Source organism: Eublepharis macularius, chromosome 1, assembly GCF_028583425.1.
Source record: "Eublepharis macularius isolate TG4126 chromosome 1, MPM_Emac_v1.0, whole genome shotgun sequence".
NCBI classification, from domain to species: Eukaryota; Metazoa; Chordata; class Lepidosauria; order Squamata; family Eublepharidae; genus Eublepharis; species Eublepharis macularius.
This window is the reverse complement of record NC_072790.1, coordinates 125,049,023-125,075,756: the sequence shown is the minus strand read 5'-3', so window position 1 is coordinate 125,075,756 and position 26,734 is coordinate 125,049,023. Positions and strand designations below refer to the sequence as shown.

General features: G+C 42.0%; 1 protein-coding gene across 4 annotated transcripts in view; it reads left to right on the top strand.

The window, feature by feature from the left end:
- The window catches only part of SHPRH (SNF2 histone linker PHD RING helicase), an 84,843-nt gene extending 60,205 nt beyond the window's left edge, over positions 1-24,638 (top strand). For 2 of the 4 annotated variants that reach the window (XM_054974788.1, XM_054974813.1), the window contains 9 exons: positions 1,072-1,215; positions 1,586-1,687; positions 3,591-3,662; positions 4,890-5,078; positions 7,892-7,984; positions 8,237-8,323; positions 18,135-18,313; positions 21,877-21,957; positions 23,482-24,638. In XM_054974788.1, coding sequence (XP_054830763.1) covers positions 1,072-1,215; positions 1,586-1,687; positions 3,591-3,662; positions 4,890-5,078; positions 7,892-7,984; positions 8,237-8,323; positions 18,135-18,313; positions 21,877-21,957; positions 23,482-23,578 — 1,044 coding nt within the window. In that variant the 3' untranslated portion in view covers positions 23,579-24,638. Of the gene's footprint in view, positions 1-1,071; positions 1,216-1,585; positions 1,688-3,590; positions 3,663-4,889; positions 5,079-7,891; positions 7,985-8,236; positions 8,324-18,134; positions 18,314-21,876; positions 21,958-23,481 lie in introns of those variants that run through there. The other 2 variants (XM_054974795.1, XM_054974804.1) reach the window with 2 other exon arrangements.
- The last annotated feature ends 2,096 nt before the right edge of the window (positions 24,639-26,734 follow it).

Sequence of the window (26,734 nt, the reverse complement as noted above, 5' to 3'; positions counted from 1 at the left end):
ATCTGCCCCCTCAAGGTGCTGGCAGCTAAAACAGCTTTTCTGGTAGCCGTCCTCAACTAGGAGGGTGAGTGAATTATAAGCCCTGAGCTTGTGTTTCTATCTAGGCAGGACAGCTTCTTTTCAAAAGGACCCTAATCTTTTTGTGTTTAAAGGGAGCAAAAAGGGTCAGAATCAGAAAGTCTGTCCCCAGACTGTTTCAAAATAGATAGTGTGGCTTATTAAGACTTGTTGCAACCAGTGTAAGCAACCATGCCCATTATGTATAAGGGCTCATTCCACAAGGACTCAGTCCACCTCATCAGCCTTTAAATTAGGCTCCCCTCTAGTTGATTTGTGCAAGGCAGCCTCCTGGTCAACATCGTCTACATCAAATATTATGCCATTGACGTGGACTCCAGGTGGGACTCCAGCTGTTGGTAAGGCAGTCCTGAAGAGTCTCTTCTATTAAAGAGCTTCACACCTGCCTACTTCAGTAAGTGAGCTTGCTAATCTCTCATGTGGGACTGCACAAAAGACACAGCGATGAAAACAGGTTTCTACGTACTTGTAAGTGTTGTTCATCAAGTGGTCTTCTGAATAGGCAAACATTCCTTCCTCCTTCCCCACCATGAGCTCTTATTCTCACCACCTTTCTGCACTGGTGGCTTAGAGAAGGGAGCTGCTCACTCCACCTTTTGTAGCCATGCCTGGGAAAAAGGCACTCAAAAAGGCTAGGCAAGCGTTTCACACCTCTAGGACCTTCAGAACATCCATGGCTGGCCTGTACATACACAGATCTCATGTGTGCTTGCACAGAAGATGGCTCAATGAACCATACTTACAGGTAAAGGCAACCCTATTTTTATCTACTTACAGTTACACAAGCATTTCTGGCTTGTAATTTTCTACTGTTGAGAGGAATATGGACATATCACAGTATTGTATAATTACAAAGAAGACATTTTAGCAGTAATTTCCCACTAGCTTTATGTTCACTTTTTTCTCAAATCCACTTTCAACTGTGTAAATGCAACTTCTTTTACCTGAACCGTGCCTACAGTTCTGTCATTAAACTTGAAATGTTATCTTTAGCTGCTTCATGAATACTGGATGGTCCTGAGGGATCATGTGTCTGCCATTGATGAACTCGCCATGGCCACAGAACGGCTTAGAGTGCGTCATCCAGAAGAACCAAAACCAAACCATCCTGTTCTTCACATAATTGAGCCACATGAGGTAATGTTCTTTTTTAAAAAAATCTTTAAAAAGATTGTTCTGTTTGTTTTTAAGCTCTGATCATTGAAGACCAGTACCTGCCACTAAAAGTCTAAAAACTCACTAATCCTTACAGGTTATTTCTTGTTTGCCTTTATTATCTCTTCATGGCTGCAAAGAATTTCTTCCTGTCTCTTCTTCTGTTTGGTATAATGTATGACATGTTCTGAACCTTCTGACTTCTACAAATGGTGTACTTGAGTTATGGACAAAATGAAAAGCTTGAATAGAATAATTGTCTGTATAAATGCTTGAGACAGTAGTTCACTGAAAACACTTTTCTAAATCCTGTGATGAAACCTCACCTAAAAGAATAAAATTGGTTTTCTAGGTAGAACAGAATAGAGTGAAACTTTTGAATGATAAAGTAGTTGCCAAATCACAGCTTCAGAAGAAACTGGGCCAGCTTCTGTATCTCACTAATTTAGAAAAGGTAAGGTTGACCTGTTATATATGCATATTCTAGTAAGATGGGACTCCCTACTATCTTCCACATGTTATTTTCTTTTTAATATATACTCATGTTTCTTGGATGTCAAAAGGAGAGAATCTGAGGGTCAATACAATATAGCAATTAACTGTTCAGTGAAGGTAGGAATGGAAGCTACTGTAAAAGAAATCTTGCTAAAGATTGGTGAATCATTCTCCATCCCACTCCATCCTTTCAGTCTAGTATGGATTTGAAGGACAAATAACACGTTCACATTTCTGTGACAGCGCAACTACAGATACTTATTACAGCAGTTTAGAGCTTTAATGACTCCCATCTGTAAACAGTATTTCTTCCAGAACCTGCATGATATCCATAAAAATGACAGTGCTTTTATCTTCAGGTAGTTGGAACACTTAACTGATTTTTAAAAAGTATTCTGGTTCCTCAGGGATGCAAGCATCAACGTTGCTATCTGTAGGTCATGGTCATGTTCCAGACAAACATGTAGGAAATTCCAGTCACCTCTTGTGCTTTGTTTCTCAGTAGCAACCCATGAGACAACTGCTTCTGAGACTCAGGAGAGTTTCAAATCACTTTGTTGTATGAAAGGAGCTGCTGCCCAAATATAAACAAGGATATGTCATTTCGAGCTTGTGTAGCTTATAGACACACTTAATATGTCACAATTCAAAAAATACAATTTTCTTCTACTGGGCAGAGATGAGACTGGAGAAATGGTGTGAAGGGGGCATCCATTTCTTTGTTCTGAGGCACACGTTTTGGACTCTAAGAGTCTCCATTGGCTTCCTGACAAAGATACCCTCTTTATATCACCCACCCTAGAAACTATATAAAAGGAAATTGCATGCCTTTGTAGGCCCCTCCTGGTAGCATCTCCACTCTCATGATATTGCATGTGTCATTTGACTCACAAAGGCAATCACATGTGCCTAAATGTTAATAAATTTCTCAGCCAGTATTCCATGGAATCCCAAATTTTTAAATCACACAGGGCTAAATTTAGAAAGCAGCTTACAGTTTTTCACAAGAGTAGTTTAATAGGGAAGTGTAGGTGGTGAATGCAGACTATTTTTTCCTTATTTTCCTTGTAAAAATAGCTTTCATACCAGTTCCCAAAACTGATCTATAAATAAACTCATTCCTCTGAATGTCTGACCATATCTGACCTATAAAGCCCTACGCAGACTGGGACCAACGTATCCGCAGGACCGCTTCTCCCTATATGAGCCCCGGAGGATGCTTCTATCCAGTGACAAACAGCTGTTAATGATCCCTGGCCCCAGCGAGGCCCGCCTAGTGTCAACCAGAGCCAGGGCCTTTTCGGTCCTGGCTCCAGCCTGGTGGAACGCTCTGTCTCAAGAGACTAGGGCCCAGGCAGATCTGCTATCTTTCCGCCGGGCCTGTAAGACGGAGCTGTTCTGCCAGGCATACTGTTGGCGCTGGCTAAGGCCTTCTCGCTGGCCGAATAGAGGAAAATGTGCCCTCCCTACCAGATGTATCTTCCACCCAGCCTTCTGTTAAACATCTGTGGAGAGGACTGGGTGGTGGATCTTCTCGAGAAGTGCTGCTACATTGTTTTAAATATTTATGTGATTTTATCTGATTTTAAAGTGTGTGTGTGTATATGTGTATATATATAATGTATTATATTGTATGTAATCTGCCTTAGTCTGCAATTGCAGGGAGGGTGGAATATAAATCGAATTAAAATGAAAATAAATAATATCTTGATTTTATTTTTAATCTCCTAGAAAAATTTATCAAGTTTCTAAAAATTTATACAAAGCAGTATTTTATAATGGTTTGATAAACAAATACAACGCTTTAACATTTTTCTAGCATCAAATAATTTATACAACTACTTTGTTTAATGATTTCACAGTCTCAGGATAAAACCACTGGAGGAGTTAATCCAGAGCCCTGTCCAATTTGTGCGCGGCAGCTTGGAAAGCAGGTATAAAAGTTCAAGTTTTCTGTATAGATAGGTTTCTTCATTCACAGTTCAGGCTGTGTCAAGTCTCAACGCTGGATTCTTTAAGTTCTTAAAGATACGAATATATGGCTGTGTGCTTGCTGCCGCTGTACCAAGAAAACACAAAATTTAGAACTGGCAGCAAAATCCAGTAATCTCAGACATTACATATTTTCCAAACAAGTTTATAATTGTAACAGTAGGTTTTAGATTCAGAAAGCCATGTGACAAAAGCCACTGAGGCTCAGGAGACTGCTTGGTGATAGTGGTGTAATTTCAGTCCTGTCTCCCCCACTCCCCAGGTGCCCTTTAATTATTGGAAACAAAATGGCCAATACTGTACACATTTACATAACGAGTTCCATAAGCCAGCTTTTCTTGGTGTGGAAGGGGTTTTTTTAAGCACAGGAGTATTACATACACTCTGGTATGTCATATGAGCTTAGTCGCCAAAGATTAACATGCAAAGATTAACATAACAAGAGTCATGGAATTCCAGTAATTATACTCGGTCAGTTTGCGGTACTGCTGACCAAAGCCATCCTCAGCATTCAACCACATGTTTATTCTGCTTCCTTAATTTAGCAATCCATCATGTATATTTGGGTAGTAAATGACTTCATCCGCCTTGCCTTCTAATCACCTGACCCCAGTTTTAGAAAGTCTAACTCCTCTGCATATACAAGGTATGCTTTCAAATGGCTCTTTTTCCAGGATTCAGTTCTGTCATTCACTGCACACATCCAGAGCAGACTCTGATTTCCCCAACACACACACAATGCAAGGGATAGAGTCCATATTTGGGCTATTGTATACTCAGAAGGATAGACACGCCCACACAGGTAGAGGATGGAAGAAGAAACAATGATTTCTATGACATTTTGGTGGCACATTGAGAACCACTAATGACATTTTCAAATTTTCAAAATGGCTTTCTTCATATCTGAAGAAGTGAGCTGTGGCTCACTAAAGCTCATAGCCTACCACAAATTTTGTTAGTCTTATAGGTGCTACTGGACTCTTGCTCTTTTCTACTAGGTGTGTTTTTTTTTTTAGATTGAGAATTTCTATTTAGAACTTAAGGTTAAAGTATTAAAAACTACATTTTCTTTGTTAGGTTTTATTGAATGTTCATATCAGCATAATTACATGAACAGCAAGGTCACATAAATATGTTATTGCACTAACTTGCTCTTTTCTTCTCTCTAGTGGGCAGTACTGACATGTGGACACTGTTTCTGTAATGAGTGCATTGCTATTATTATAGAACAATATAGTGTTGGCTCCCGCAGAAGTTCAATAAAGTGTGCCATCTGTAGGCAGACAACATCACATAAAGAAATCTCCTATGTCTTCACTGCAGAGTCTGCAAACCAAGAGGATGATATGCCTGTGAAGGTTAGCTGCCATTCATCTGAGCGCTTGATGTAATTTCCTAATGCTGCCAAAAGGGTGTTTACATTCCGTATAGCAGCATTAGGATTTATTTCAGGCTTCAGTCCCATGCACAGTTTCTTGGAAGTAGGTTTAGTGGAATCACTGGAACTTCCAAAGTACTTCTGTCATGTATTTTACCCATCTTTTATCATCTCCTATGGTATCATACCATGAGATCCAATCTGGCCAAAGTTAAGCATTTTGGTATCATTGTAGTGCAGAGCCAGTGAGGTGTAGTGTTTAGAATGTTGAATTAGGATATGGGAAACCCAGATTCAAATTCCCACTCTGCCATTGAGGCTTGGTGGGTGACCTTGGGTGAGTCACATGCTCTCAGCCTAACCTACCGTATAGAGTTGTTGTGAAGATTAAATGGAGGTGAAAACCAATGTAAGCTGCTTTGAGTTCCCATTGAGGAGAAAGGGAAGATATAATTGAACTAAATAATAAGTATATTCTTTCATTTAAATCAATGGAACAAAAAAGTGCTCAACTGTAACTTAACTGTAGCCTTGTATACAAATGAAAAATATTCTTATTGAGATGTTTAAACTAGCTCTCCAGTTTAAACCTGGAATTTTTACTACCTTCCATAATTTAATACTCTGATGCTGTCTATTTTGTCTTCTCTGCTGTTGATTTGATTTCTTATTTATATTCTAATTTACATTGCCACAACACTGTATAAAGGACTTGCCATTACAAAAAGCCTTCTGAGAGATCATAGCTATAATATAGTACTATAAATACCTTTGTGTAAGTTGAATTCTACTACATAAGAATTCACTATAATTTGCAGGTGGTGGGATTCCTGCCAAATATCTTAATGTGTTTGGATCCAACAGTGTTTCTGTGGATAAAAAGATTTTTGTCCGTGGAGTGCGGTTTTCTTCTTCTGCTGCTGCTGCTGTAGTCAAGAATGCTCCATGGAATCCTCCTGTCCCCCAGAAGTAGCATTTCAAGAGGCATTTTGAGCTACAGTAAGAGGGGAAAGCAAGAAAGTCACACTCCACATGCATAATTCCATGGAAACACTGTTGGTTTGAATATCTAACCATGGTTGGGCTGCAAACCAAGATATGCAACAGTAGTTTGAAGCACCAAGTAAACTTGGTAAACTCACTGTTGAATCTACACTGAGAAATCTGTGGTTAAGGCAGTCTCTCTGCTGTGAAGGTGACAAGTCTTACTGGTACCTTGTGATGTTTTGAAGATGGGGCATAATTTAGCAATCAACATAACTTCATACTATGTGTGTGGCATCCTAACCAAGTTTAGTACCACCGTCATTCAGCATTATGTCTATACTGGAACCTTCATGTTAATTCTTTCACTTCAGTAGAAAAGGTGACCATAGCACACAATGACAATATTCATTGCTGAGCTAACAAATGTAAACATAGAAAGAAATAGGTAGAAATCATGAATTTTCATTTAAGTATGTAATTTAATTTATGTAGCTTAGTTAGCTTTTATGTGGAAGCAATTAAGGTTGACAAATTCAGTTATATTTGTTTGCTAATGTGTACATGAGGGATGTGAATGATAGCTTCATAAATATTAAGGCAATCTCCACTGAAATCACACATTTATATTATGAGTGTAATGTTACAAAGCTGTTTGCTGCAGCTGTGGTGCATATTATACATTAAAGAGAAATAGATGAGCTATTCCTGAGTTACTTTTTTTTCTGAAAGTACAATAAACTAAACTGGTTTCCAGTCAACAAGAAAATTTTGTATTGTTTTGGTAGAGTCTGTAGCATTATTTTGAAAATAATTGCCATGGGGCGGGGGGGGCGGGATCACTTGAATTCAAATTTCCTATACTTTATTTAACTTAATTTATACCCCCTCATTTTCTTCCCAGTGGGAACCCAAACATCATTCTTCTCCATTTTATCCTCACAACATCACTGTGAAGTAGTTTAGGCTAAGAGAGAGTGACTGGCCCAAGGTCACCTGTGAGCTTCCATAGCAGAATAGGGATTCAGACCTAGGTCTCCCAGATCCTAGTTCAACACTCTAACCATTATACCAGGTTGGCTTTCTCTACAGTTAATTTGTATCCAATCCTTGTCTTCCACCAGGATAATGGCATTTCTGCTAGTCGGAGTGACTTTTTTTCTTGATTCTCCTCCCCCCCTCCCACTGCAGACCCCCATATTTTGCACTGCACTGTTTCCGGGAATCCCGTGAATCAGCTCAGGTATATCTGAGTGTACAACCAACCCTACAGGCAAACATGCCATTATTCCACACTGTATAGAAGGGAGTATTCAAAAAATGTACTGCTCAGTCAACCCTGGGGAAAGATAAATTTAGGGTCATGTAAGGATTGGTTTTGTCATTATTATATTGTATGAATAAAAAAATGTTTCTCAGCTTAAAAGTAAATAGATCAGAACATAAAATTTTAACATCTGGATTCCTTATTTACCTCTTTAAAGTGTTGAAATTTAATCCAGAGATATACTTGTTTGCAAGTCATTTTCTATGAAATGAAGAATAAGATGCAGATTAGTACAAAAGTATATTCTAGAGACAATTGTTATGAACATGGTCTTTGAGCATTTGGTAGCTGATATCTAAGATAAATAGATATTTATGTTAACATGTTAAATATAAATTTATATAACCATAACCTCCACAAAAAAAGGAAATAGCAGCAATATAGTTCTCAGAATAGTGTAAACTAAAACATTGATGTGCAATATGTTTTAATGTGATATTAATCACTATTAAAATACAATATATATGTATTCTTTGTCAAAGGGTAGTCATTCCACCAAAGTCGAAGCAGTAGTCAGGACTCTGAAGAAAATCCAGTACAAAGATCCGGGAGCCAAATCCCTTGTTTTCTCAACGGTACTTTTAAATCTTTTAGATCTGAAGTGCGTTTGATTGTAGAAGCGCTGTATGACTGGATTATTAAACATTGGTCAAGTAACTGAGAATTTTAATTTAAGATGATATTAGAATACATTAAGATGTTCTTCTCTTGGCTCTTCTGTTGTCTCTTTGGGGTATGAGAGATGATACAGCTAAACTAGCTTGGTCAACTGTTGTAATAAACGAAACATTCTTTCACACTGAAATCTTTCACTTATTTTTTTGTAGTGGCAAGATGTGCTGGATATTATTGCGAAAGCTCTGTATGATAACAGCATGGTATTTGCTCAGATCAACGGAATTAACAAGTTCCAGGTATGAGAATTTAGGACTCCATAGCAGTGCAGTCACTGAGAATAATTGTCACTGAGAGCAGTAGTATATAAGTGAATGAAGAAAAATCTGCAGATTCATTATCTGGCACTCACTGCGCAATCCTATGGCCGGCCCCAACGCCGGCGTGCCTGCACAGACGGAGCAGTGGCGCCGCCAGGCCGTATCCTGTGCCAGCAAAGTGCAGCGGAGCCAGCCCCGGCAGCAGCGGAGAGATGCAAATTGGGAGAACCAGAAAGCATTGTGGGCGGGCCTGATGCGCGGCCACTGCCGGGCGCAGCCAAAGGGCACTGTTCCCCACAAGCAGCAGGGGGAGGGGCCAGGATAGGCGCAGCCAATGGGCAGCACGCGATCCCGGCCAGGCCCCAGAGCAGCAGGCAAATCGCGCCCATGCCGGGAGACCACCCCGGCTCGTGCGTTGGGCGGGGCTCGCAGTTGGGAAGGAGAGGGGTGGGCGTGGTCTGAGGAGCCTTTCCACCGTTTGCCCAATGCAGCGCCAAGTCCGTGGCGGCCGCGTCCAGAGAGGTTGGCATGGGACTGGCAGGCGCCCTGCCATGAGGAATCCAGGGCAGCAGCCAGTCCCAGCAGTAGGGAACAGCCACCAAGTCGCGCTGAAGGGGAGGGTTGGCCTGAGGCCGCCACCAAGAGGCAGACACAGCGGGCCTGCCCCCGTCCCCGTCCCCAGGCAAAGACCACAGACACCCGTTGCACAGAAATCAGTCTTTATTATTATACCATCCCACCTCCCCCAGCAGACGTGAGGAAGGGGAGGCGTGTAGGAGAGGGTGGGTGTCGAGGGACCGTGGGGAGGCAGGGCTGGGCAGAGCCCATTTGGAAGGACAGGCAGCCAGGGGCCCGTCGACGGCCCGGGCGCTGCCTCGCCAGCCCCCTCCCCGCTCGCCCCCCTGTGCCGTCTGGCGCCTGTGCGAGTGCATGGTCAGAAGCAGCTGCCCCTCCACCCAGCCTTCCCGGCTGCGGCGACCAGGTCACGCGGCCAAGCCCTGCTCCGCTGCCCCTGGACCCCCTGGACCCGGCCCTATTGCCTCCAGCAGCTGTATAACACCCTGGGCCGCGGCCCCGCCTGTCCAGCAGAACACCCCCCCCCGCAAGATGGGAGCGGGGCTCACCGGCGAGGCCGGTGGCCGGACCCCCTTGGCCGTCCACGGGCCCGGCCTCTCACAGGCAACTGGGCCTGAGGGAGGGGTGCCTCTGGGGCAGGTGGAGCTGCTGCAGCGGGTGGGGCCGACGGGTCGAGGATGGCGACGAGCCACCCGAGCAGGGCTTTGGCACGGGCTTGAGAAGCATGGAGCCCCTCTCCCACCTCCAGTACCGCGGCCATGAACTCCCGGCTGCGGTTGTTTGCCTCCTCCCATGCGGCGTGCACCTCTAGCCGCTCCCTCTCGATTGTGGCCAGTGTTGGGGGAAGCCGCTGGGCAGGGCAGAGCCACGCACAGCCTCGGACACACCCCACCCCTCCCAACAACCACGCCATGTTGGCACGGGAGCCTCGCAACTGCCCCGCAGGATGGATGCTAGGCGGGACACAGCGGGGTGGAGGGTGTTGGAATGACCAATGGGGCTGCCGCAGACACCCGAGGGGCTGGACCCACTCTGGGAGGCAGCCACTCATTGGACTTTGTGGCTGTGGCTGCGGCTGCAACGGGAGCAACCCTCCCCAGGCGCGCGAGACCGCCTGCCTGGGATACGGCATCTGCCGCTACCCTAGGTTCTCCACTGATGGGGCTAAGGTTCCAGTGAGCGGACTGTTTCCCCTGCCATCTCCCGCCTCCTTGCAGCAGCACCCCCGGCCACCCTCTCCCTGGCTTATCGGGTGCCAGCTGCTCGCCCTACCAGGGATTGATCACCCTCGGTGGCTCCCCCCTCCCCGCTGACATGCCCTGCCCCAACCCTCTACCTGACGTTACTGTGAGGGGAGGGGGGGCAGGGAGGCAGAATGGGGTCTGTCAGATACATTTGTGGCGATGTGCAGGTGGAGATATGTGACGGGAGTGTTGGGGGAGGGGCAGAGGACGAAGTCAGGCTCGCAGACACAGAAAGTAGTTGTTTTACAACTCGTTTTATTGCACTGGAACAAGTGGGCTTGTTTTTAGGTTAGCAAGGGAGCCGGGGAATTCTTCACAGCCCTCCTTCCCGCTCGGCGGGGCGGGGCTGGGATGCAGGCCGCGGCGCGAAAGTGCTTCCTGGGCTGCAGCCAACCCTCCGTCAGAGATGTTTGGGGAGGGCGGGATACGGGGGAGCAGCCCTGCCCTGGACATGCCTGCGGGAGAAAAAGACACATGTGGGCTTTGCCTCGTTCCACTGGCGAGGCAAGCCCCACACTCCGCCATCCGGGAGGATGCACGTCGTCGAGGGCAGCAGCGACCAGCTGATGCATGACGGTCTGGCGAGGATGCACTCGGCCTTGGCAAGCCTTTACCTTTAAGGGAAGGAATGAGCTGGTCATAACAAACACCTGGTCGCATGTGGTTTTTGGGGCGCCTGCCTCTGAGGCGGCCAGGGGCGCCCATGGTCGCCCCCCACCCCTGCTGGGCCTCACCCGAAGCGGCAAGTGAGCGGGTGGGGTCAGGTGAATGGGCGGTTTGCACTAATCCCCCCTCCCCCACCTCCCCCTCACCTGTCAGCGCTCCGTCAGTCAACACCAGGCGGGAATACCGGAGTCAGGGTACCTGCAAGGAAACGGGAGAGGCTGCTGTAAATTCGCCAAGTGTCCCTCCCTTCTCTCACAGAAGGGTTAATTTGTTTGTGCTTAGTTAGAAGCAACTAACTTGCATGAGTCCAGTTAGATGTTGAGTTGTTCTTCCTGTCGGGGTAAAAAGGGGGTTAGCCAGACATTTGCACTTCTTCCCTTTTACGGGAAGTGCCTCCACTTTTTCGCAAAGTCCCCCGAGTGCATTCTGTGCCTGCCACCGTGAATGCCCTCACCCCCGTTCGGTGTTCAAAGGGGCAACGCCACGCAGCACACGGACAGAGCCTCCAGCGACGTGCTCACTTACCTGAGGGTTTTGGCCGGCGCTGGCCGGATGTTTTGTAGGGCGCGGTCGCAGGTGATTGGGTGCGGAGAGGGGGGCTCGTCCACGCCGGGCGCGCACGCTGATTGGTCCCCGGGATAGTTCGCATCCTATGCTCCTTCGGGCCATGGAGGCGGGGCTGAGCGCTCGGAGAGGGGGCCGGTTTTTCGCCGTTCCATGAGCGCCTATGGGCTACGCCTTCTTTTTCCGTGGCGTAGCTTTTTTGCGCCGCTGTGGGCGTTCCCGCTTCTGGAGGGGCTTAGGGAGCAGACTAACTCCGACCCTGCCCTGTTCCCCGCCCCCCCCATGCCGGCGCAGGGCTCTACGCCGCTCCTCCGCCTCCGCCCGGCCGCGTGAGGCTTGCGCTGGTGCCAGCCCGCCGGCAGGCCAGCGCCGCGTCCCAGCGCGGGCGGAGGGCGACTTATGTGGGCGTAAAGCCCAGATACGCCGTCGCAAGCCTTAGTTCAGTTCCTATTCACTTTCCCCGCCCCTCTTAGGATTGGGCTGTCAGTTATCCAGGACACTTAGTTAACCCTCATCACCAGAGAGCAAGTTCCTCTCCCTCATTCACCATTGTCCTTTTATATATAAAAAAATATTAGTGCAAAAACATTAAAAAACTAAAAAGTAAATAGTGGAGGAAATGAAAGAAAACAGTACTGGCTACAAAAACGCTATTGGCAAATCTATATATAGGTATCTATAAAAATATTCCTAATATCTAAATATAAGTCCATGCTCAGTTGCCTTCTATATGCAATATATTCAAATGTTGATGAGTTTATGAGGCTTTCAATCCAGTGATTTACAGGAATTGGGCTTCTGATGTTGAAGTATAAGTCTTTTAGCAACTGTAAGGGCATGGAGGCTCCATTGCCATTGGCCATTGATTAGATTCCAGGAGACAGGCAAGTAGTTTAACAGTACATTAAGATCCTCAAAAACAAATGAGCTTTCTAACGCAAAATTAATATTACTAATAACTTCCTCCCAAAAGGGCCGAATGACTAAACATAACTAAAGCATATACATAAGAAATGCATTTTGTGAATTACACTGCCAGCAGTTAGACACTGTGCTTAAACCTTCAGTAAAAAGATGTTGTGGTGTCCAAATATATCTTAAACATACTTTTTTTGCTGAGTAAGTCGCAACTTCAGATCCATAATAGCATCAAGTATATGGCATAAGGCCTTGTCCCATTGCTTTATAAAAATTGGATGCTCCAGATCATTATTCCATTCATCTCTAAGATTCTGTGTCTCATATTTATTAATCAACCTGAAATATTTATATACAAACATTGTGGGTTTCGCTTTCAGTATTGATTCAATAAGAATCTCCAAAAGTGGGGGAGATTCTGAAGCGCTCTAAGCTGCCAGACCATATTTGGACACCAACGAATGTTGCATTTGTAAATATTGCCATTCAGCAGAAGTTAGCAAATCATATTTAGACCTCAGTTGGAAAAATGATAAGAACTCATCATCATTACCTATCAGTTAATCTAAAGTAAAAATTTCTTTATTCTTTTATCCATAAGAAAGGTTTCTTCCCAATTTTTAAATATGGATTTGACCATAATGTTAGTTTAGCATATCAGAATGGGTCGAATTGATACTGTTTTGATATTATGTGCCATACTTCTCTAGCTGCAGAAATTGTTGGAGGAACAAAACCCCCGTTTTAATGCATTCCAATTAAAAAGTGTTTTAAAAAAAGAGGCCTCCAAAAGAGCCCAAGATGGACACAGTGAGAGGAGGAATCCCAATAATTTGTGCACGCTAACAAATATTCATAATGATAAGTACTAAGGTCCGGAAGACCAAATCGTCCTTCATTAATTGAAAGTTGCATCCTCTTTAAAGACATCTTGGGTGGTGTTGAACCCAATATAAATTTCTGAAACAAAGTATTGATGCTTTAAATATATCTACAAGATACCTAAAAAGGGATTGCATGCATAACATATATAATTTGAGGTAGAATATTCATTTTGAGACTATTTACTTTACCCCATGATAGGTTTAGGGTTACCCATCTATTCATATCCAAGGATATATCCAAGATCAATTTATTTAATTTATTAAAATTTAACAAAATCCTGTCCTTAATATTTTTTGGAATCAGTATTCCAAGATAATAATATCTGGGCACCATAGACAGCATCCCTCAGTAAATACACTCGTAGTGTATTGCCTCCCAATGGCATCAATTCTGATTTTGTCCAATTAATTGAAAAAACCAGGTAGATCACCAAAATTATTTAATCAAATACATTCTTTCAGGAATGAAAGACTGAGGTTCTGAAATAATAAAAAATCATCTGCATATGAAATAAATTTAAATTCCAAAGTATTATGTATAAAGCCATGTATATTATTATTTTGTTTAATAGCATACGCCATTCCTATGTCTTTTGGTGCATGCACACTCCACTCCCACCTAATCAGCCAGCTAGTTTGATGCCTCCAGTGCTGCCAGCTGACATCATCCCCTCGTGCCTGCTTCCCCTTCAACCTGCCTCAAGCTGTGGAGCTTGTTTGTCTGCTGCATAGGATGGCTCTGTGACTCTGGTGTGGAGGCTGTTCCCATGACATTTCCAGTGGGGTGGAACTTGATTGCTGCAGATCCTTTTGGTAGGGAGCAGGGCAGCAAAGTAAGCTAGAGCATCTGATTAACTGTCAACCTTTATTCTTTCTGAGGGCTGGATAACAAGTTTTTACTGTGTATAGTCTTTGAACTGCTAAAATTGAACTTCAGAATGTTTGAAATTACCTTTGGAAATGAAACAAATAATCTGATCACTACTGTGGAGTCTTAAGATGCAGCTAACTCAGATATTGAACTGTGATGGGTCTCCTGTCTTTTAAAATGTCTCTCTGTCAGGGCACATGGCACTTCTAGGGAACTAGTTCGCCTTTGGGAAATGGTGAGGGGCAGCGGGGAGATCAAATCCCAACATTACCAACTGTGTTCTTTCCGTTCAAGCAGCCCTTCCACTTTGGGTACAAATTAAACATGAGCACTACTCAAGGGGAAAAAACACCACTTTTGGTCACCTGTGTGTGTTATGTGTCATCAAGATACTTTCAACTTATGGTAACCCCATGAATTAATGACATCCAAAATGTTCTATCATTAACAGCCTTGCCCAGATCTTGTAATGTGGAGGCTGTGGCTTTTATTGAGTCAAGACATCTTATTTTGGGTCTTCCTCTTTTCCTGCTGCCTTCCACCTTTCCTAGCTTTATTGTCTGTTCCATTAAGTCTCATCTTCTCATGATGTGACCAAAATATGATAGCCGCAGTTTAGTAATTTTAGTCTTGAGAGAGAATTCAGGCTTGACTTGAACTAGAAACCCACTAATTTGTATGTTTTGCCACACATGGTATCTGTAAAACTCTCCTCCAGCACCACATTTCAACTTTCTTCATTATCCAACTTTCACATCTGTACATAGTGATGGGAATACCATAGTATGAAATATCTTGATCTTGGTCCTCAGCCATACTTCCTTATCTTTAAGGATCTTTTCTAGTTCCATCATGGCTGCCCTTCCAAGTCTCAGTCTCCTTTTGATTTCTTTGTTTCAGTCTCTCTTGGTTGATGATTGAGCCAAGGATCAGAAAATTGTTAACAATTTCAATTTCTTCATTGTCACCCTTAAAATTGTGTGATTCTTCAGTAGTCATTACTGTTGTCTTCTTAATGTTCAGCTGTAATCCTGCTTTGACACTCTCTCCCTTACCCTGTATCAGTAGTCATTTCAGGTCTTCACAATTTTCTACCAGGAACTTGGTATCATCCGCATATCTCAAATTGTAATGTTCCTTTCACCAATTTCCACTCCACCTTCATCTAAAAGTAATCAAGCTTTCTTTATGATATGTTATGCATATAGGTTGAACAGATAGGGAGATAAAATATGTTGTCCAAAATGTCCTATCATTAACAGACTTGCTCAGATCCTGCAAACTGGAGGACATGGCTTCTTTTATTGAGTCAAGCCTTCTTGTTTTAGGTCTTCCTCTTTTCCTACTGCCTTCCACATTTCCTAGCATTATTGACTTTTCCAGAGAATCTTGTCTTCTCATGATGTGACCAAAATGTGATAGCCTTAGTTTTGTTATTTTAGCATCTAGGGAGAATTCAGGCTTGATTTGATCTAGTACCAACTTATTTGTCTTTTTGGCTGTCCATGGTATCCGCAAAACTCTCTTCCAGCATCACATTTCAAATGAATCAATTTTCTTCCTGTCACCTTTTTTCACTGTCCAACTTTCACATCCATACATCGTAATGGGGAATACCATAGTTTGGATTATCTTGATCTTGGTTCCCAGAGATACATCTTTATCTTTAAGGATCTTCTCGAACTCCCTCACAGCTGCTCTTCCAAGTCTCAATTTTCTTCTGATTTCTTCATTGCAGCCTCCGTTTTGGTTGATGATTAAGCCAAGGAATAGAAAATCTTGAACAATTTCCATTTCCTCATTGTCAGCTTTAAAATTGTGTAATTCCTCAGTAGTCTTCTTGATGTTCAGCTGTAATCCTGCTTTGGCACTTTCTCCTTTAACCTTATTCAATAGTAGTTTCAAGGCTTCACTATTTTCTGCTAGTTTTGTGGTGTCATCAGCATATCTCAAATTGTAAATGTTCCTTCCACCAATTTTCACTCCACCTTCTAGACCTAATCCAGCTTTCCTTATGATATACTCTGCATAGAGTTTGAACAAGTAGGGAGGTAATGTGCATCCTTGTCTGACACCCTTGTTAATTGGAAACCATTCTGTTTACCCATATTCTGTCCTGACAGTAGCCTCTTGACCAGAGTACAGGTTGTGCATCAAAACAATCAGATGTTGTGGCACCCCCATTTCTTTTAAGATTCTCCATAGCTTTTCATGATCCACACACTCAAAAGCTCTGCTGTAATCTATAAAACACAGGCTGATTTTCTTCTGAAATTCCCTGGTATGTTCCATTAGCCATTGTAAATTTGCAATGTGATCTCTGGTGCCTCTTGCTTTTTTGAATCCAGCTTGAACATCTAGCATTTCTCGTGCCATATACGGTAAGAGTGTTTGCTGTATAATTTTGAGCAAAACTTCGCTTGCATGGGAAATTAACAAGGTTGTCCAATAGCTGCTGCACATTTTGGCATCCCCTTTTTTTGGAATTGGAACGTAGACTGAGTGTTTCCAGTCCATGGGCCATTGTTTTGTTTTCCATATTTGTTGACAAATTCATGGTAAGATTCTGATGGACTCCATTTCTGTAGCTTGAAATAGCCCTATTAGTATTCCATCTACTGCAGGTGCTTTGTTTCTCCCAATTGCTTTGTGTGTAGCTTTTACTTCACTTTCTAGGATTTCTGGTTCTGTCATCCTTCCATCTCTTTTGTATAGTTCAGTGTATTGTTTCTATCTTTCCTTTATTTTGTCCTGATCAGATGCTGTATTTCTGTGTTGATCTTTCAGCATCCCAAGCTGTGGCTTGGATTTCTCTTTGATTTCTTGGATCTTTTGGAACAGATCTCTTGTTCTTCCTTTTCTGTTGTTGTCTTTTATTTCTTTGCATTTATTATTATAATAGATTTCTTTGTCTCTGCGTGCAAGTCACTGAAAAGCTGCATTTAGAATTTTGATCCTGTTTTGCTTTTGCTTCTCATCTAGCAATTTTTAAAGTTTCCTCAGTTATCCATTTAGGCTTCTCCTTTCTTTTGGCTACAGGGATAGTCTTTACACATTCTTCCTTGATAATATCTCTGGTTTCAGCTGATAGTTCTTCTGGCTCATGATCAATTAAAGGTTCCTTACCTGCTCTTTAAATTCTTCAGGAATATTATTTAGATGGTATTTTGGCACTATGATTCTTTTAGTGTTTGTCTTCAGCTTTATTCTAATTTTTGATATTAGCAACTCATGATCTGTATTGATATTAGCAACTCATGATCTCGTCTTGTTTTATCAGAGAGAATAGAGCTTCATCTTCTGCTTCTAATTATGTAATCTGTTTGGTTCTTGTATCGGTCACCTGGTGATTTCCACGTATACAATCGTCTTTTTGGTTGCCTTAAGCATGTATTAGCAATGAACAGGTTGTTAGCTTCACAAAATTCTATGAGTCACTCTCCTGCTTCATTTTGTGATCCTAGTCCAAATTTTCCAGCTATGTTTGATTCTGCTTTGTTTCCTACTTTTGCATTCCAGTCACCTATGATTATCAGCATATCTGTTTAGGTCAGGTGTACAATGAATTTCTTCTTGGACACTTGTGTAAAAGTTTTCAATTTCTTCCTCCTCATAATCTGTAGTTGAAGCATAAACTTGAACGATGGTTATGTTGACAGGCTTTCTCTGAAGTCTGATTGATATTACTCCATCAGCCTTTATGTTGTAGCTCTTGATTGCTTGTGCTATGTCTCGCCTCAGTAATAGAGCAACACCGTTTCTTTTGAGTTCATTTTGGCAGTAAAACATTGTGTGGTTTTCTGACTGAAAATGTCCAGAATCAGTCCATATTAGTTCACTCACACCCAGGACTGCAATGTTTAAATGTGCTACTGATGATGATGCTCTCAGTTTCACTGACACACATAAACCCCCTCACTGCGTTAAGGTGTGTATCCAAGAGGGAGTTTTTTTGTTTTTTGCGGTAACTGAATTTGCTCTTAAACATTGGAGATGTTGTTTTCCTGTACTATTTTTTCACTTACTTTCTTCTTCATTGCAATCTAATACATTTTTTTGTCTTTCAGGAAAATCTCTCAGCATTTAAATATGATCCCAAAATCAACATATTGTTGTTGCCTCTTCATACTGGTTCCAATGGGTTAAACATCATTGAAGCAACTCACGTCCTCTTGGTGGAACCTATACTAAATCCAGCACATGAGCTACAGGCTATTGGCAGAGTGCATCGTATTGGGCAAACGAAGTTAGTACCACAGTTTTCATGGGGCTTTATAATAGCTAAGGTATTCTAGCTATCTCTCAGCATTTTTGTCCCGTAGTGGTTGGCAGTGAGTCACAAGTAATTGGTAGGTTAGTAGGAATGGTAAGAGTTTTAATTAACTGTTGGTGACTTGAGAGAGGAGATCTGTTTGATATTGGTAGTGCTGGAACTACTTGCTATGTTCTGTTCTTTGTCTATGTGCTGTGGATTTGGTTTTAGAATGTAATAGAAATTTAATTTATGATGAGAAGTTGACATTCTCCCTCTGAGGCGGAGGACATCTTGGGTGATTCTCATCATCCAATCAGGGAGACCGGAAGTTGAATTTTCTTCCTCTTCCTTTGGTGTGTGGGACCACCCTCTCATTCCTCAGTTCTTTTCCTGCCTCAGGGGAGAGCAGTACTCAATAGGATAGCTCTGCTACCTTTGATCTACTCATTTCTAAATCTCAGTCTTTTCCCTTATTTCACATCTGTGCTATATATCTCTTCCATTCCTTCCACTTTCTCTGTCCTAATCTTTCGAGAGGAGTTCCTTCCCCCTCGGAAAGAGAACAAATGGCATCAGAGTCATCAGGTCATCAGACTCAGAGGATTCCTTTATGGAAAGGGCTGAGGGCTGCCTCCCAGGAACCGTCCTTCCGGCAGCGGGACCATGCCCAGCCAGCTCCGACTTGCCTCAAAGGCTTGCTTGGCCCCCCCAACGAAGGAGTGCCTTCAGAGGAGAAACAGCCCACTTAAAAACAGTCCCGACTACAACAGAAGGAGCCAGAAAAAGCCGCGTGTCGGCAGACTGGTTGAGCAGGGAGTCGCTTCACCCGGGAGAATGGTCCCTCAAGAGGGTTTTTCTGTTAGTAGCAGCGCATTTTGGAAATCCAAGAGTGGACCTCTTTGCTTCACATCGGAACAATCAGGTTACAAGATTCTTTTCCAGATTCTTCCATCCACGAGCAGAGGGCACGGATGTGTTGACATCTCTGTGGCCAAAGTGTCTCTTATACACCTTCCCTCCTTTTCCAACGATTCCCAAGTTTCTGCAAAAGATAAGAGAGCAGATGGCGAGCATAATTCTGATCACGCATTGGTGGCCACGAAGACCATGGTTTACAACTCTACAGCTTATGTCAACTGTACCTCCTCTCAGGCTTCCAGTACAGCCAGACTTATTGCAACAGGGCCCCATATGGCATCCCCATCCGGAGTGGTGGTCTCTGACCAGACGGAAATTGAACGGGGCCATTTCCAGCATGAAGACTTCCCTCCAGAGATCATAAATACCCTGTTGGCCTCTAGGTAAAGGTCTACCATCAGAATTTATAATTCCTTTTGGAAGGCCTTTAACAGGTGGTGCAGTTGCAAGAAACTAGCTTTGCTTGAACCATCCCTGAAATCCATCCTGGGATTCCTGCAGGAGGGCCTGGATAGAGGACTGTGACCAGCGACGTTGAAGAAGCAGATCACAGCCATTGTCATTCCGACAGTCGACGGGGTACCTCTCGCTTTTTCACCCACACGTTCGAAGATTCTTACGAGGTGCCACCCCGCTGAATCCTCTTTCAGTGCACCGATTTCCAACTTGGCGCTTGAACGTGGTGCTTTCAGCTTTAACTAAGCCACCTTTCGAGCCTATTAAAGACATCCCTCTATGACGGCTAAAACTAGTGGCAGTAACGTCAGCACGTCGCATCTCAGAGATAAGCACCCTGTCTATACGGCTAGACTTGTGCATCTTTCATAAGGACAAGGTGGTCCTAAGAACCAACCTGGTGTTCTTACCCAAGGCATATTCCTGTTTCCATAGATCTCAAGAGATCAACTTGTCATCTTTTTGCCCGAAGCTAAAACATCCAAGCGAGCGTGAATGGCACAATCTTGATTTGAGGCGGGCCCTTATGACGTACATAATCAGGACAGAGTCAATCAGGCAAAAGGATTCTCTTTGTCAACATCTCTCAACCCAGGTTGGGGCATCGCATGACTTCCACAGCTGTTGCTTATAGTATTAAGCCATGCATTGGAGAAGCTTACAAGGCTCTCAAACTGGAAGTACCATCTGGAATTACGGCTCATTTAGCCAGGAGTGCGGCTACAAGCGCATCTTTGAGGAGAAATGCTTCGATCAAAGATATTTGCAAGGCAGCCACTTGGTCATCATCGTCCACCTTCATCAGACTTTATTATTTACATACTTACGCTTTGGCGAATGCAGCGTTTTGGAGAAGAGTGCTTCAGCATGTAGTAGGAGACGAAGACTCTATCCCACCCGGACAATAGGGAACTGCTTTGGGAGCACCCAAGATGTCCGCCTCAGAGAGAGAACGGACCTTTGGACACTTACTGTGGGACATCTTGCCCTCCCCAGATCTTCGTCTACCTTCAAGAATGATCAACGGAGTTTTGCAACTTTTCCTATTACCTCTTTGCTGCACTCTCGCGTTGGCTAGCTCATTCTGCTTTGAATGTTTGTTCGTTGCTGGTTTTGCATGTTGTTTATTTCATAAGATTACAGTTTACTTTTAGACTAGTTCATAGAAAGGAATTGGAACTGCTGAGGAGAGTCACCTGAACTGAGGAGTGAGAGGGTGGTCCCACACATCAAAGGAAGAGGAAGAAAATTCAACTTCCTGCCTCCCCGATTGGATGGTGGGAATCACCCAAGATGTCCTCCTGTCCTCAGAGGAGAAGGGCTCTTCACAGTAAGTGTCCAAAGGTCCATTTCCTGCAGAGGAGGACTATGGGAAGTTGTTCTTTTATCTTTCTAATTATACCATCAAGCAGCTAGAATTTATTTACTTTATTCATACCCTGCCTTTTTCTTCTGCGGGAACCTAGAATTGCTTATATAGTTATCCTCTATTTTTCCTTTTATCCTCTGACGAAGGTTAGGCTGAGTGTGTTTGACTGGCCCAAAGTCACTGAGCTTCTGTGACAGCATGGGGATTCAGACCAGAGTCTCCCAGATCCTGGTCCAACATTCTAAACACTACATCACACTGGTTCTCGGGAGGAAAAGTTAGCTTTAAATCAGGCTTCTAGATCAGTACCTAGTAACCATCACTGACAGTTTTCAAGAAGAGAATGGATGAATATTTGTCAGAGATGCTTTAGGCTGATCCTGCACTGGGCAGCGGGTTGGACTAGATGGTCTGTATGGCCCCTTTCAACTCTATGGTTCTATGAAGTCATTGCATGTAGGACAATTTTTTTTCCATTAGCAGTCATATTTACAATTATAGGGAAGAAGTTTTTTGCTACTTATAGAAAACTTATGTATTCTTTCCACAGAAAGGGAAGGGGAAGACAGTGTTCTTTGCTAAACTAGTATTTTGTAGAAACAACTCTGCTCTCCTGAGAAAATATTGCACTAGCTGTTGGCTGAGGCTAATAATTATATAGGTTGAAATATTTTGAAAACATGCTCAGCTAAGCATGGTTTTTAGCACAGCTGTCATAGTCAATGTACTTGTACCTTCCTGTTGAAAAGTAAAGGGTAAAAAGGAAAGTATAACTAACCAATGCTAATTTGTTTTCTTTTTTCAAATTCAGACCCACCATCGTTCACAGATTCTTAATAAAAGCAACAATAGAAGAGAGAATGCAGACAATGCTGAAAACCGTAGAGAGAAGGTAAATAAAATGTAATTTATGTATATCACTTGGGCAATATTGTACTTATTTGAATACTAATAATCTGAAAAGTGTAAGAGTAGCTACCTAAGACAGACAACCCAGCCACCTTTAGACACCAGAAAATATAAAGAAATAGATTGAACTAACTGTATTTTAATGGTAAGATGTGCTTGCTGGATAAGGAAAATTTTTCCCTTGGCAAAATAGAGTCAAAATTCTGTTGACTGCCAACAGAAATGCTGCCTTGAAGTAAAATAACTTAATCTTATGCACTTCGTTAGTAACCCTTGCAAATCTTCTTTGTTTTTAACTGATCATCTGCAAGACCCCTGTGGCTAACGCATTTGCAGATCTGCCATGTGTAATGAAAAACTCGAGAATCAAAACTTAGCTGGTGGTCTGGCTGCTAACACATTAGATATAACAAAATTTTGAACATTAATGTAAGATCATCATTAGCTTTACTCTTCTAAAATTTGAACTGGCCATCAGAACGAGAATGAAGAATCAGTTCATACAGCCCGTTTTTGGACGGAGGCAAAAAATTAAATTTAATTTGAATATTTGTCTGGCAAAATGGTTGATTTGCTGAGAGCCCACACTGTCTGCAAGGGCATGATGATGCATTCAGAAAGTCTTCCCAGTTTGTTACAAGCTCAGTGGCACATTACTATTCAGAACTCACAAGCTTCTTTAGGCTGAAGCCTAGCATGGTGGTTTGCCAGATACTGTCAGGCTAGATGAGAGGCAACCTGAGAAAGGGCCTTCTCGGTTGTTGCACCAAAACTTTGGAAATCCCTCCCCAGGTTTATTCATCTGTTCCATTCTATCATTCTTCTGCCAGTGGGTAACTTCTTCGTTTCGTTTGGCATACCTCAGTAAACCAGGCCCTCCTCCCTGTTTTTGGTGTTGTGTGTTTATATGTTTTTATTGGAATATTCTGTACTGTTTTAAATTTTGTTTTAATGTTCAAATGCTTTAATGTTCACCATCTTGGAAACCCTGTTTGGATGTAAAGGCTGCATAAAAAAAATTTAAATAAATAAATATAAAAGTGACAAATTCATCACAAGCTGTCAGTCTACCTTAATTTCCCCCCTATTTTTGAAGGGTTAAACTGTCTAACCTCTTAATGCTCTAACCTATGCTTTTTAGCAGCATTTCCATATACTTAATTCAAGTGTAACTGTTAGCCAATTTATAGTTGTGTGAATTAGGACTTTATTTTTAAATAAAAGTAACTAAAGCAAAACTTAGCATACAGAACACCATTCTAGCAATAAGTATAAATGTATATCCATTTTTGGAAGATTTTTCTTAAGGAATAGATGTCTTAAGGAATAGATGTTTTAAACTCTAGTGCTTGTCTTGAAGACTTTAGTTTCTAATAATAGAAGCATAAATAATGTATATAGAGTGGCTTTGTAATAGACTGGATACGGAATCTGTTTTACAATCTCTGTTGTTTTACTTTTTCTGTCTTCTCCCCTTCCCTCCATCCCCCCCAAATCAACTCCAAAGCCATTCCAGTTCTTCCATGAAGCAGGCAGAAGCTTCCGTGTTAACAGTTGCTGATTTGGCAGACCTTTTCTCAGAAGAAACTGAAGGACTTGAGTGAAGTGGTGTGTGCTTTGGACTCACTGAGATCAGAAGGATGAGCCATAACCTGCTTAATTCTGAACAACACAACTAACAGTGCAATCCTAAACAGAGTTACTCCAGTCTAAGCCCATTGACTTCAATGGGCTTAGACTGGAGTAACTCTGCTTAGAATTGCTCTGTAAATTAACCCCCTATTCTGAAGCTCCTGTAGATGTCACCCAACACCCACCCTTAGCAGGGCTATATGAATTGGTAAGTATTTATAACAGCTTCCACTAGGTTCTCTGGTTATGGATTTCTTCAATACATTGACAGAAGAAAGAAAAGCAAATGCACTTTACACAAATATTGTATAAGTTATGACTGTGTACTTCCAAAGAACATGAATGCCCCCAATCCAGCTATAGTTATCTATAAAACGGTATTTGTGCACCAGTTGTACCAGTATGCGGATAAGGATGTGCTTTCATTGAAAGCAATGAGATGTGAGTGGACAGCATGTATACTCAGATGTCCTTCCATATATGTATGCTGTTCACTGCTGTTCCTTTGCTTTCAGTGACGTGTGCCTGTAGGTCGTAATCCCACAAGTGATATGTGTGCAGGCCTCCTTGGATTGGGAAGTTGAACTACACTTTGACACTTTGCATTTAGCAAAGGGTATGAAAATCATGAAAAAATTATTTTGTCTCAATTTTATCTGTAGAGTTAATCATTAAAAAGTTCCTGAGTAAACGAATATCTTTTCAGAAAGGGCTCCTAGCGGTGCTGACATTTCTCCATGCAAATAATTAATGTTTTATCAGTTAACACTTTACTACTACTTTTTCAAAACCACTGACATTTGTAATATTTTTAAGTATTGATACTAGTGTATTATGTTGTAGAAATTGATTTTTGCTTGTTTATGCTTACAGTTATGCTGTTTAATGCCTGCTCTCTTGATGATAAATTATGTCTTTTGTATAATCTTATAATCTGAAAACATCTGTGTGACAGATTTTTTAAAGGTTCTTAAAATTATATTCCTTTGTTAAAATTTGGATTCTTGCTTCCTATTAAAAGCTGGAAAACTTCCTGCTTGTGTTTAGTTCCTCTGTATGCAAACCATGACAAGTTTTACATATCAGAACTTTAGGCATGATTTTGTATAATACATTTTAGATATTTTAGAAGAAAATAAAGATTGATAATTAACCTCAGTCCAATAAATAAAAGAATATTCTTTATCTAACACAGTTTATTTTCCTAAAGCATATTGCAGTGATGAACCCTCTGATAGTGAGCTCATCTGACGGCATGGAATGTTCGGTTGCTCAGGGAACAAAATAGCTTTCTGTGAAGGAAGGAAAGTTGTTGGTTTGGCTGGGATTAAAATCTGGAATATAGGATGCCTAAAGACAAGAGTGTGGAAGGAAAGATTTAGAGCTAACAATGGACAGAGAAAGGATGTACCTGAAGAAAGGTTTGGTGGTTTGAAAGAAATGGCAGAAGAGATGTGGCAAGAAAGGGCTAATAGGAGAAAGGAATCTGAAGAAATGTCACAGTATTTAAGGTCAGGAAGGACTATATCCTAGTGAGAATAAGACGGGCAATGTTAGGCTGGTTAAGAAAAAGCATTAAACTAGAGTCCACCCTTACTAGGTAATTGGTAGTCATAGTTTCTACTTTCACTGCAGTATTGACAGACTTGGCAAACCTAATAGAGTCAATGAGGGGCAAAAAGCAGGGCTGGGAGTAGGGCATGAATTTCGTATATAGATTTGAACTAACCACCCAGTTGTTGGGTTGGTGGTTAGTAGTGAAATAAATGCTCTATTGATAGTAAATTTATGTATTTATTATGTTAGATTTTTAATCCACTCTCCCCACCAGGCGGGCTCAGGGCGGAGTACAACATTTCAATTTACATAAATAACAGTTAAAAACATAAAACATACAAATAACATTAAAACAACAATTGTAACCAGCACCATGGTTACAATTTCTCCCCAATCTTTTACTGCAATAAGAGTCTTCAGTTTTTTTCCTGGTTTTCACCCTAGTGAAAAGAGCTGGTGTTGACCTTTAAAGCCCTATATGACTTGGAACTGACATAGCTGAAGAACTACCTACTGCCTTACAAATCTACTTGACAGCCATGTTCATCTTCCAAGGCTCTATTTTTGGGTGTCCCCACTTTCTGGGATTAGAGGGTGGAAACATGGGAGTGGGCCTTCTAGGTCATGGCACCAAATTTCTTGGAAAAATTCCCAGAGATTCACCAGTCCTCTTCTGTTGCCGTCTTCCACCAGTGGACAAAAACTTTTTGGGTCCGTATGGCGTTCCATGATTGATCTCTCCTTTTAATTGTTGTTTCATTTTCTCTGTGTGTGCATTTTAGATGGTTTTAATTGTTTTAATGATGTATTTTGTTCGGTCGCAATGGTTTTTAAGATGTGTTTATTTTTATTGTGTATGATTTTAATCTGTTAGCTGCCTTGGTGGCCTGGTGAGATCAGAAAGGCATGGTGTAAACTCTATAAACTCAAATTATTATTAATTTGAGGAAGTTTTTATTAATGGCTAGCATTGGCCAGAAGTTACAAGACAGATTCTTGCTAGAATTTCTTTTTCAAGCTCTTTTGATTCCATCAATATGGCAATGACCAAAGCTTCCGTAGTGGTGTCAAATTTTTACACTAAGAATTTTGCAATTGCAATATTCCAAAAATGCCCAAATACTACTCATTAAATTTAAAATTCCCTGAGATTCATTAAGAGGTTCTTAGAACAGAAAAAACTTGTACAAAATAGATGAACATAAGGCCCTTATAAATACCTCTTCAAATGGGATGCACATCTAAAGTGTGTGGGACACACATTCATACATACACTTCACATTTATTTATTTATTTATTGCAATTTCTATTCCATCCTCCCTGCATTGGCAGGCTCAGGGCGGATTACAATCTATAAAAGCATTTTAGTAAAACTTGGATATTAACAATTAAAACAACAATATAAATATTTAAAATCACAATTAAAACAACAATATAAATATTTAAAATCACAAAAGAGCAGCACAGAAATAATCAGTTCAATTCTGTCACCCAACCATTCACTTAAAAGATCTGACAGTGGATGCTTTCTAGTAGGGAGGGCCCGTTCTCTATATGGCCGGTGGGGCCCC